Source organism: Rhinoraja longicauda, chromosome 3 (assembly GCF_053455715.1).
Source record: "Rhinoraja longicauda isolate Sanriku21f chromosome 3, sRhiLon1.1, whole genome shotgun sequence".
Classification (NCBI taxonomy): domain Eukaryota; kingdom Metazoa; phylum Chordata; class Chondrichthyes; order Rajiformes; family Arhynchobatidae; genus Rhinoraja; species Rhinoraja longicauda.
This window is the reverse complement of record NC_135955.1, coordinates 60,922,255-60,935,424: the sequence shown is the minus strand read 5'-3', so window position 1 is coordinate 60,935,424 and position 13,170 is coordinate 60,922,255. Positions and strand designations below refer to the sequence as shown.

General features: G+C 41.8%; 1 protein-coding gene across 1 annotated transcript in view; it reads left to right on the top strand.

Moving 5' to 3' along the window:
* The window catches only part of rorb (RAR-related orphan receptor B), a 55,389-nt gene extending 43,599 nt beyond the window's left edge, over positions 1-11,790 (top strand). Inside the window, exons 6-10 of the mRNA XM_078396790.1 lie at positions 2,080-2,212; positions 5,816-5,923; positions 7,943-8,053; positions 9,275-9,387; positions 10,497-11,790. Coding sequence (XP_078252916.1) covers positions 2,080-2,212; positions 5,816-5,923; positions 7,943-8,053; positions 9,275-9,387; positions 10,497-10,652 — 621 coding nt within the window. The 3' untranslated portion in view covers positions 10,653-11,790. The remainder of the gene's footprint in view (positions 1-2,079; positions 2,213-5,815; positions 5,924-7,942; positions 8,054-9,274; positions 9,388-10,496) is intronic.
* The last annotated feature ends 1,380 nt before the right edge of the window (positions 11,791-13,170 follow it).

Below are 13,170 nucleotides of genomic sequence, written 5' to 3'. Positions count from 1 at the left end.
GGTGATTTTGTGTAATGTGCCAGGTTTATTTGAAATAATTCAGCTGAATATTCCTGGGAAAAGCTTGGGACGTAGAGTATAAAATGTCAATATTGATTCAAAAGCAAAAGAGATGAATTGGCAAAGAAGGCATTGAGAACACAGAACAGTATTACACAGGAACAGGCCCTTTGGCCCAAAATGTCTGTGCCAAGCATGATGCCAATCACATTTTGCTTGGGCTGCTTACAGCCCAGTGATATGAATATTGATTTCTCTCACTTCAGGTATCCCCGGCATTCCCCCTCCCCCACCCAAGTCGCACGATCTTCTCATTTTCACCCTTCAACCAGCTAACAATGGCCTGTTTCCTTTATCATCATTTCCTTTTTTGCAAATCTTTCATTCATTGTTCTTTATCTCTCCACATCACCATCTGTATCTCTCGTTTCCCTTGTCCCTAACCAGTCTGAATAAAGGTCACGACCTGAAACGTCACCCATTCCTTCTCTCCAGAGATGCTACCTGTCCAGCTGAGTTACTTCAGCTTGTTGTGTCTATCTTCATCTTAAATTAATCTCATCTGCCTGCGCATGATCTATATGCCTCGAATCCCTGCATATTCACATGCCTATCTAAAAGCCTTTTAAATGCCGCTTCCTGCATTAAAAGCTTGGATTATGTCATATTTTAAAACACCATGATGTCTTATGTCATCTATTCAAAGATACTTTTTACAAAATTCAAATTTGGACCACAAGGACAATTGTTTAAAAAAATAGTGGAACTACTCATCAGGTCCTCTATGGAGACAAAGTGGAATGGAGAGACGTCAATTACGGATGAACACAAGAGCAATTGATGGACCTGTGGACTCTACAGAGTAACATTTAAGATCACTGGCACCATATTAGAACCATGGGATAGTGAACATGTTTAAGTTGCACAGAAATTGGACAAAAGGTTGAAGTGTAATTTGCCAGGTTTATTTGGGAGAACAATGGCAATTAATGTGTTGGGATGAAGACCAAGAGTGGCTAAATGATGCAAATGGTGGAGGTATCAATGGTGCCACATGTGGAGGATGGAGAAGTCCTGGTAATCACAGATGTTCTGTCATAGATATTACAATTGTTCTCTCCACCATTCCTCTTCCTCTGCAACTTAAAACACGTTTGACTTCTGCTCAAGTATTCTGATGAAGGAACATCAACGTGAAATGTTAACTCTGCCTCTGTCTCACCACAGCTGCTGCCAAACCAGGTGAATATCTCCAGAAATTACTGTTTTCCAGCATCTGCCATTTTTGTTTTGCATTTTGAAAATAAGGAACAAGTATGATATGAAATTTTAAAATAGCATATTCCTGACATTCATGTCACAAAGACGTAATTGCAGGGTTTACCAATCTGTAGAAAAATTAAGTAGCAAAGATAAATAAGTTAAATTTAGTCAGGAAATGGAAAGGTTTACTTTAAGGAAAAGGCAAGGAAATTTACAGCACATTGGCACAACTGGTAGAGTTGCTGCCTCACCAGCACCACCATGCTTTTGTTCCTGAGCTCAGGTGCTGTGTTTGCATGTTCTCCCTGTGGCTGCATGGGTTTCTTCCGTATGCTCTGGATTGCTCCCACATCCCAAAGATGTGTGGCTTTGTTGGTTAATTTGCCTCTTTAAATTTCCCCTAGGGTGTAGGAAGTAGCGAGAAAGTGGGATAACATAGAACTAGTGTAAGTGAGTGGTCGATGGTCAGTGTGGACTTAGTGGGCCGAAGGGCCTGTTTCCATGCTGTATCTTTCAATCAACATAGAAGGAGTTGCAAAAAGGGAATGGATGGATAAACAAGATAAATAGCTATGGTCAAGTTGCAATTGATAGTATTCAAGCCACAAGTCCACTATCCATTCCCTCTAATGCTTCTCAGTCGGTTGCTCGGCCAAGCTAAAGCAGCTTTCAAAATCAATACCATATATCTCTCTCTTTTGTATTTTGCCTAAAATGCCTCTGCTCTTTTTGGCATATGTTTCTGACACATGAAAATGTTTCTGTGCGATTTTGTTTCTCTTATTCCATTACTGTATCTCTTTTCTCTTTCAAAAGGTGAGGGAAGTCATATGGCAGCAGTGTGCAATTCAGGTCACGCATGCAATTCAGTACGTAGTCGAATTTGCCAAACGCATTACAGGGTTTATGGACTTGTGTCAGAATGATCAAATTCTCCTTCTCAAATCAGGTATGGGTTACAACTATACTTAAATGATGCATAACATTCTCTTGCTTATGGCTAAATATCAATGCTGGTGGCACTTAAAGGACAATGTCAGCAAGGTAAAAATTGCTGCAACTATTTTGTGTATGTGCATGCAGACCCAAGCATAACAATGTAGACATTGAGCTGATGGAACAGGTTGAACGTAATCGTTTTTTGCAGTTTCAAAATTTTATCACACATAGGTGAGGTGCGGAAAGATTTAATAGGAACCTGAGCGGTAACTTTTTCACACAAAGAGTGGTGTGGGTATGGAATGAGCTGCCGGAGGAAGTAGTTGAGGCAGGTACAATTGCAACATTTAAGAAACAGGTACATGGATAGGATAGGTTTAGAGGGATATGGCCCAAATACAGGCAAGTGGGACTAGTGCAGATGGGACATGTTTCTGGTGTGGGCAAGTTGGCCGAAGGGCCTGTTTCCACATTGTAAGACTCTATGTTAAGATAAAAGTTAAGATGGAAGTTCTGAACTGAATGGTATCTAGTTATTCTGATGTAAATGTATTGATTACTTTGGCATGACAAAAAATAGTTCTTTCGCCAAATTCTTTGAGTGGAAACTGTCCGAAGACTCAGTAATCTCCCTGATTTTCTTTTAGTGAACAAGTGCATCTATTACTGTGATCCGAAGCCATAGAGTCGTGAAAAGGTTCAAAGTTTAATTTATCTGACTATGCTGATTAGGCTGGTTGCCAAAGTGTCAGCGGTAAAAGCATTCAGATAGATTCTGAAATGCAGTATCTAGAAGGGTGATGGAAGTAAATTTAACAGTGACTTTCAAAGGTATATAAGATTTGTACATAAAGCAAACAAAGGATAGGATAATAGGGAAAGTGCAGGGAAATTCAACTGTATTGAATTTCTGTGATTCAATAAAGTAATTTAGAGAGGGACACAAAATGCTGAGTTAACTCAACATGTCAAGTGGCATCTCTGAAGATGATCTAGGGAGGGCATTTACTTATCTAAATCTCTTTTCACTCCACCTACTGTGGGGATGGTCCATTTCATCTGTGATACTCTCCGATTTCAACAAGCATCATCAGCATGAATAATTGGATGTACTACCTTCAGGCAAGGCACTATATTCCTGCAGGTGACAGTCTGCCTTGAAACAGATCATGACTGTGTGCACTATACAATCAAATGGGAATGAGATTTAAAACATAAAGAAAAATAGATCTTACCAGTTTCTGCTAGGCCAGTATAGAGAGGAGAGCCCAGGCATATACAATCCAGTGTCCAGTGACATCCATGGTTCACTAAGACAGAAGCATGCTTCATGGTGCTGTAAGAAGTGTTGAAGCGGCCTTATTTCGATCAGTCCCAGCCTGAACATGTAATGTTGTTAACCAATCACAAATAGGCTTTCTTAAGTAATATACTTGCCTAGCTATCCTTAGAGCAGCTTCTTCCCTACAACCATGAGGGTATTATGTACTACAAATGGGCTCCGAACTATATAGACTTGGGGACGGGACACATGACAATAAAACATTCTTGACTCTTGACCTCCCTGCCTGGCTCACCTGACTGCACCCTTCCAACTAACAATCTCATTTTAGCTCCCAACCTCATCTAATCACAGATCTGTCATCTTCACCCTGTCCACAGGTCCATCAACTGCTCTTGTACTCCATCTACAATTGACACCTCCCCATCCCACTGACTTCCAGCAGTCAATCCTTACCCCAGCCCCCTTTACAATCTGTCATTTGACTCCCTCAAACATTCCATCTCAACCTTTGCATCCCGGCATATATCCTCTTTTCACCCTTTCAACTCCTGATCCAGCAATCCCACCGTCACCCATTCCCAAAAGCCTCTGATTCACCTGATTTTCCTTGTATACACCACAATGGCAAAGCAGGTGGACAACATGCTTTCTCACACTATCCTGTCTGTTTAGTACCACAGGAAGCCTGGAGTTTCATGCACCACTGAACTTCCCATCTGAAGTAGGGTCTCAACCAGAAACGTCACCTATTTCTTATCTCCAGAGATGCTGCCTGTCCCACTGAGTTACTCCAGCTTTTTGTGTCCATCTTCCCATCTTCAGACCTTTCAACAAAGTGTTTGTTGATCTGCTGGACGCCAGCTGTTTAACTCTCCTGAACATGGGCAATTTACAATAGACAATAGACAATAGACAATAGGTGCAGGAGTAGGCCATTCAGCCCTTCGAGCCAGCACCGACATTCAATGCGATCATGGCTGATCACTCTCAATCAGTACCCCGTTCCTGCCTTCTCCCCATACCCCCTCACTCCGCTATCCTTAAGAGCTCTATCCAGCTCGCTCTTGAAAGCATCCAACGAACTGGCCTCCACTGCCTTCTGAGGCAGAGAATTCCACACCTTCACCACTCTCTGACTGAAAAAGTTCTTCCTCATCTCCGTTCTAAATGGCCTACCCCTTATTCTTAAACTGTGGCCCCTTGTTCTGGACTCCCCAACATTGGGAACATGTTTCCTGCGTCTAATGTGTCCAATCCCCTAATTATCTTATATGTTTCAATAAGATCCCCCCTCATCCTTCTAAATTCCAGTGTATACAAGCCCAATCGCTCCAGCCTTTCAACATACGACAGTCCCGCCATTCCGGGAATTAACCTAGTGAACCTACGCTGCACGCCCTCCATAGCAAGAATATCCTTCCTCAAATTTGGAGACCAAAACTGCACACAGTACTCCAGGTGCGGTCTCACCAGGGCCCGGTACAACTGTAGAAGGACCTCTTTGCTCCTATACTCAAATTTAATTGCTTGCCAATTGCCTACAAAATGTGTGAAAAGCAGGAAATAAAAAGTGGAAGAAAATTAATAGTCCAACTCACCACCAATCTGAAACATTCTGAAGCAATTGGAATATTAGTAAAAAAACATATATTCAGTAAAAAATTCAATAAAAAAACATATATTCATACATAAATGAACAGAAACTTTGACCATTGTGCTCAAGATTAATGGGAAATGTAATAAACTTTCATAGTATGTTGCTATATTTTCCATAGGAACAAACTTGCACTCATGGCTCGCCCTCATTAAATGAGCAGCACACAAACCATCTCTACATGTGAATTATGCATTCAAAACACCAAAGAGGAGAGACTCAAACCAGTAAACAGAACAGAAATACTTCCTATAAGGAGAAAGGAGCATTTCAGACTAATAATCATTCATTTTTAATAGTTTTAACTCGCATCAGAGAGCATGGGAATTTGATAAGCTTTGGAATGGTTTACACATTACCACTTATGAACCTAATTTGAAACTTACTCATATGAGAGGAAATCATCACTCATTGCTTCATCTCTCTTCCAGGGTTTGAACAGTAGACTTATTTTTTCTACATACTTTATGTTAATAATTCACAAAGCAATTGAAAAGATATCTGTTACTTAAGCCACTGAGTTTTCATTTTTGAAATCTGATCAAAAGTAAGCTGTTTATTGTGAAGACTACATAACTATGGCTTCATCTATAATTTAGGTTGGTTGTGTTAAAAATATTTACTATATTATCTCATTGGTCAGGGTAATGAACTGGGTGATCTCTGTATTTTAGGGTGTTTGGAGGTGGTGTTGGTCAGAATGTGCCGTGCCTTTAACACACTCAACAACACAGTGCTCTTTGAGGGAAAATACGGAGGCATGCAAATATTCAAAGCACTCGGTAAGATCAGGCTCTACAACTCTTTGTGATTTGAAATCTTTTCAATGTACAGATTTAATTACCTCACCACTCATCATGCAGGATAGAGCCGAAGGTGCTTACATCAAGGAGGAAGGCGCAGTTTCGTAGTTTAGTTTCGAGATACAGCGTGGAAAAAGGCCCTTCGGCCCACCAAGTCCACACCGACCAGCGATCACTCCATACTCTAGTAATTTCCTACGCACTAGGGACAGTTTACAATTGACAGAAGCCAATCAGCCTACAAACCTGTACGTCTTTGGAGTACGGGAGGAAACCAGAAAAAAACCCAGGCAGTTACGATGGGAATGTACAAACTCTGTACAGAAAACACACCCTTAATCAGGATAGAACCCTGGTCTGTGGCACTGTATGGCAGCAACTATACTGCCCCGCCACCGTGCAACCCTAAAGGGCTTTGAAGTTCCTCTTCCTGAAGGTTTTGACTGCCCCTCTGTCCTTGATAACTTTACATTCCATTCTAGGCTCTCAGTCCGACAGTTCCTTGGGGTTTTGGGCACCACTAAGGAACCTGCATATGTAATGGGTCTTACTGAGTAACTGAGGTTCCTGTGCACTTTCTACCACTCAGTTCTGTGCTAATCACGAGAAAAAGCTGCCAGGAGGACAAAGTGAAAGATTCACGGGTGTGCTTAAGGTCTCCATGAAATAACTACAGCACCCCTACTGACTCTTGGAAATACAAACCATAAAAGTGGCACAGTACACAGCTGGAAGAGCTGCTGCCTCCCAGCACCCAAGACCCGGGTTCAATCCTGACTTCGGGTGTCGTCTGTATGGAGTTTACACCTACTCCCTATGAGTGCATGGATCTACTCTAGATGCTCCGATTTCCTCCCACATCCCAAAGACCTGTGGATTTGTAGGTTAATTGGCCTAAATTGCCGCGAGTATGTAGTGAGGGATGCAGAAGTGGAATAACATAGAACTGGTGTGAACGGGTGATCGAAGGTCGGCAATTACTCGATGAGCTGAAAGGCCTGTCCCCCTGCTGTATCTTGTTGTCAGACTGCTGAAAATGGAGAAGGAGCATTTGTGATGATATTGAGAATATCAGGAACAGACAAATGCCCTTCATAAACAGAGGGAGCAGAAGGAGCACACCAGCTCACAAACTGCCCAGCTTCTTCACCTCACCAGGTACCTGCAGCCCCATGTGTGGAAGCCTGCAGCTACTACATAGGCCCTTCAAGATTACATAGATGAGTAGAATTTCATACCTATGGACCGTAAAAGATGGAATTGCAGGTAGATCAAAAACATGGGAAAATCTATTGGGCTACTTTGCAGAAACAACTTAATTCACAAACTGGCTTCAATTCTTCATTCTCCCCTGAAGCCTTGATTCCTTGTTGCCTTTAAGTTAGCACAGAATGTTTGTCCTCAGACTCAGGGTTTCCAATCACTCTTCGGGTCAGCTCCTTAAATAATTTATTCTTCCCCAAATGCAGCACTTCAAGTAGTTAGAGCACCTCTACTTGCTTGATTAGTCTTTTTGGACTTTAGCAGAAACAGGACCTTCAGCCCACTGAGTCCACGCTGATCAGCGATCACCCCGTACGCTAACACTATCCCGCACACTAGGGACAATTTATAATTTTTACCAAAGGCAATTAACCAACAAACTGTATGTCTTTGGAGTGTGGGAGGAAACCGGAACACCCGCTGAAAACCCAGGTGGTCACGGGGAGAACGTACAGACAGCAACCATAGTCAGGATCGAACCGGGGTCTCTGGCGCTGTAAGGCAGCAGCTCTACTGCTACGCTACTGTGCCACCCTTGATGTGATATATAAAGCTGCCCGTTATTCACTATGGTCTCAACGTGCCACGTTGCTCTTCCAATAATTCGATAGAGAAATAAAACAGATGTCTTGATATGAATATCAATGGAAAGAAAATGTCAACACATTTTGAACAATTTTCATGTTATTATTCTTTGAGCCGTTCATCTTATGATTGCCATTTGTTCCCTCACAGGCTGTGATGATCTAGTGAGTGCTGTCTTTGACTTTGCTAAAAGTTTATGCTCCCTCCAGCTGACTGAGGAAGAAATAGCTCTGTTCTCGGCTGCTGTTCTGATATCGCCAGGTGAGTGTGTTTAGCAAGTTTGAAACTATATTTCAGACCTAAATATCGGATGCAGTAGTCTAGTTCATTCATTCTTTACATGGATCTCACATTATGGAAACATAGAAAAACAAGTGCAGGAGTAGGCCATTCAGCCCTTCGAGCCGGCACCACCATTCAATATGATCAAAATCAGTACCCAATTCCTGCTTTTTCCCATATCCCTTGATTCCTTTAGCCCTAAGAGCTAAATCTAACTCTCTCTTGAAAACATCCAGTGAATTGTCCTCTACTGCCTTCTGTGGCAGAGAATACTCTCTGGGTGAAGGGTTTTTTTCTCATCTCAGTCCTAAATGGCCTATCCCTTATTCTTAAACTGTGACCTCTGGTTCTGGACTCCCTCAACATCGGGAACATTTTTCCGACATCTAGCCTGTCCAATCTTTTAAGAATTTTATATGTTTCTATAAGATCCCCTCTCATTCTTCTAAATTCCCAGTGAATACAAGCCCAGTCGATCCATTCTTTCATCATATGTCAGTCCTGCCATCCTGGGAATTAACCTAGTGAACCTACGCTGTACTCCTTCAATAGCAATAATGTCCTTCCTCAAATCAGGAGACCAAAATTGCACACAATACTCCATGTGCGGTCTCACCTGGGCCCTGTACAACTGCAGTAGGACCTCCTTGCTCCTAAATTCAAATCCTCTCGCAATGAAGGCCAACATGCCATTAGCTTTCCTCACTGCCTGTTGTACCTGCATGCTTACTTTCAATGACTGATGTACAAGCATATCCAGGTCACGTTGCACCTCTCCTTTTCCTAATCTGACACCATTCAGATAATAATCTGCCTTCCTGTTCTTGCCACCAAAGTGGATTACCTCACATTTATCCACATTTTACTACAGTTATAGTTTGAGAGTTATACAGCATGGAAACAGGCCCTTCAGCCCAACTTGCCCATATCAACCAACATGCCCCATCTATACTAGTCCCACCTGCCTGTGTTTGGCCCATATCCTTCCAAACTTGACTTATCCAAGTACCTGTCTAAATGTTTCTTAAACGTTGCTTTTGTACCTGCCTTAATTACCTCCTCCGGCAGCTCGTTCCATACACCCACCACCCATTGTATAAAAAAGTTACCCCTCCGGTTCCTATTAAATCTATCCCCCTCACCATAAACCTATGTCCTCTTTTTGTGACCATTCTTCTGTATTCTCCTCACATCCTTCAGATCGACCATGGTTAATGGAACCGAGGAAGGTTCAAAAGCTACAGGAAAAGGTTTATTTTGCACTACAGCACGTGATTCAGAAAAATCACCTGGACGATGACACGTTAGCAAAGGTAATTGTTGAGCTGATTCATTGATCAAATGGGAGGATTGGAGCTGGGAAGGCACACTGATATGATCAGTTGGGAGTACAAATGGAATAGGCCGGGCTTAACTGAAAGTTTCTCAGTAATACAAAAACTGTCTACAGGAAACACAGACTTTTCTGTGACAACTAGAATTAGTCTACTCATGTGCTACCTTGGAATATGAATGATCAAGGATATAACATTTATCCTGTCAATAATGCAAACAATGAACTTAGCATAAGTACATGACAGGACATATAATTTAGTTTTAACTTTAGTAACACAGCATGGAAACATGCCCTTCTGCCCACTGAGTCCACGCCAACCATTGATCACCGTTTCACATTAGTTCGATGTTATCCCACTTTCTAAGCCACTCACTACACATGATGATGGGCAATTTACAGAGACCAATTAATGTGCAAACCCACATGTCTTTAGGATGTGGGAGGAAACTGGAGCACCCGGAAGAAACCCACGCAGTCACAGGGAGAACGTACAAACTCCACACAGATGGTACCCGCGGTCAGGATTGAACCGGTTCTTTAGTGCTGTGGGGCAACAGGTCTGCCACCTGTGCTGCCCTCTACTGTTGACATTTAAAAATTAACAAGATTATTTCAGTCCCTTGGACTGTTTAATCATTGGATGTTACTTATAACTGTGAAGTATTCTGTTACTTTAATTTATTGACTTAATTTCAATATCAAACTGTCACTGGATATTAGGATTTTGAACTAGATTTGACATTTGTCTTCCCATAATGTTTCATTGTGGGAAAATAGTTCACACATATCAAGCAAGATCTAGTGGAGATGATAGGAACACTCAAACAAGGAGGGAGAAAACACAAAGTGCTGGAGTAACTCGGCAGGTCAGGCAGCATATCTGGAGGACATGGATAGATGGTTTCAGGTCAGGATCCCTCTCCATCTCTGGAGAAAAGCAATAGGTGACATTTTGGGTCGAGACCCTTCTTCATGTTAATTCGGATTTGCTGCTAGACTTACAATGACACAGTCAAAATAGCAAAATGGTTGAGGGGAATATAGTTGGTGACGGAGTTTATTGTATTCTATTTTTGACTCTTTCAGCTGATCTCCAGATTACCAACTTTAACTGCACTTTGCAACCTGCACACCGACAAGCTCCAAGCATTCAAGCTGTTGCACCCAGAGACTGCAAACAGCCTGTTCCCTCCCCTGTATAAGGAGCTCTTTAACCCAGACTCTTCAGCCATCCCCAAGTGACGGTGGTGGCTAACATATGCTACTGCGCTTGGAAAAAAGCTCTCTTCAGACAAAGGCACATAATGTGTACATTCGAGACTTCTAAATGGAAAACAAAATCACTACTGCAACACAAGGAATGTCCTGCACTTAAATAGATTCTTTTTCACCGCTACCGATTAAAGAATGTAAATACTGCACCTGACCTGGAGCTTTATGGAACCGGTCAGAAAATGTACAAAAGTTAAGTCGTTCTTCTTTTATCTGTTTTGGGGGTAAGTTTTAACAATCAGATGCTGGTTAATGCTGTTTTATAACTAGAACCGTGATTTCACAGTATTATTCTTTCTATTTGTGGTTTGGACATAATTTAAGAAATTCGGCCTTCTAGGCTTAACTGTTTCCATGTGTTTTTTCTTTGTGTCATTTTTTTTGTTGAGTCTTGTAATTTAATTTTTGATGTCTTTGAGAATTTGACATTTCCAATATATGTCTGAGAAATATATGTTGGGAAAAAGTGCAGGAAAGAAAAGGATATAAACAAAAGCCTTGTCTGGTTCGTTGAGAAATTGAGTGTGGATTCTGGTATATTATATGTAAAGAGGGTTTTAGGGATTTGTTGCCTGTAAATGTAAATTCTAGATTAAAAAAGCACTAGTTTTCCACATTAAACTATATTTTTATGTAGAAAGTTGCACAGAATGACAAAAAACACAAAACAAAAAAGATGGTATATGGTCTTTTAGCCACAGTGACGCCCACCAAATCATTATGATGGAAGCTTTAATGGATTTTTTAAATTATAGTTTGTGTCCCTGTGTATTTCAAATAGGAACTGGTAGTAAGTAATGCTGTTCTACAAGGAAAGGATTTTTAGGATGTATTCTTATCATTCCATGGCAAATTGACAGTCAGTGAAAAACTGTCAATGTTACAAGATCATTCATAATTTAATAATATGGTTCTCTCTTAGTCATTTTTTTGTGTACAAAGGTCTGATTTTTGTCATCGATCATGCTCCATTTTAAAACACTGTAGGGGTTATATAAGACCACCCCTGCAAATGGGCATCTGGATGGCAATGCATGAACAGTGGAACAGTGCCAACACCACACTGCCTGCTAATCAACATAATTGTAACATTCAGCCTGCAATGTTATGTGGAGGGGGGGTGGGTGGGAACTTCAACTGGTCCAACTTTGTGAGTTACTATCCTCAGTTAAAGAGGAGATGTGTTGCATTCTGTCTGGGAAACTTTGAAGAAAGACACAGCAATGGAGATTTTCACGTCTTCACATGCGGGGAGACCTGATTGAAGTAGATAAAATCTTGAGAGGCATAGATACAGTAGACAGAACCTCTTTCCCAGGATAGAGAAATCAAATACTGGAGGGCATGGTTTTAAGGTGAAGTTTAAAGGAGATGCATGGGGCAACGTATTTACACAGAGGGTGGTGAGTGTTTGCAACATACTGCCGAGGATGGTGGTTGAGGCAGATACGAAAACGGCATTTAAGAGACTTTTGGATAGGCATGTGGATATGCAGAGAATGAAGGGATATGAATTATATGCAGGTGTATAAGTGATGGTCTTGGCATCAGGTTTGGTATCAACGTTGTGGGCCGAAGGGCCTGCTCCTGCGCTGTACTGTTCTATGTCTTGGTAGAAACAGTGGTAAGAAGGAAGGAAAGGTGGAGGAAATTTGCAGTACCCTGGAGACCAGCCAGACAAGGTTAAGATAGAGTGGAAGACAATGACCCATGGGGCATGCTGGTGAAAATCAATTGACGTTTGATTTCGTACTTGAAGTCAAAAAAATATATCCCAGCTTGGTGTTCAAGGTAGAGGAAATGATGTTAGCATAAGGTGAGGCAGTGGACACAAGAGGCTTGCAGTCAGGGTAAGAGGCAAGGATAGTGCAATTGTTGATTTGCAGAAGTGACTTGGAAGAGGCCTTCAGGAGAAAGCTGTGCAAAATGAAATGTTTGTTGCATCACGATGTTCGTTGGAAAGGCTGTGTTTACTGTCAAATAGATTGGAGGATTCTGGCACCAACTTGGCACAGGACCTCACATGGCTTAGAACACATCCCTCCCAGTGTGAACAGTGCCCAATTCCTTTCTCATGTTGTACAAAAACAAAGTGCTGGAGAAACTCAGCAGGTCAGGCAGCATCCGTGGAAGGAAATGGTTGGCTGATGTTTCAGGTCGGGACCCTTCTCTAGACGGATAATGTTTCGGGTCAGAACCCTTCTTCAGACTGATAGTGTTTCAGGTCAGGATCCTCCTTTAGATTGATGATGTTTCAGGTTGGGACCTTTCTTCACACTGATGAAGAAGGGTCCCAACCTGAAATGTCACTTGTGTATTTCCTTCCACAGATGTTGCATGACCTGCTGAGTTCCTCCAGCAGTTGTATTTAGCTCAAGATTCCAGCATCAGCTGCTTCTCGTACCTCCTTGCTCACAATTGAGACCCAGACATAGTACAGCGGTGGCCAGTATGTCAGCTTCCCTTGTGGAACAGCCACCCAGCGTCC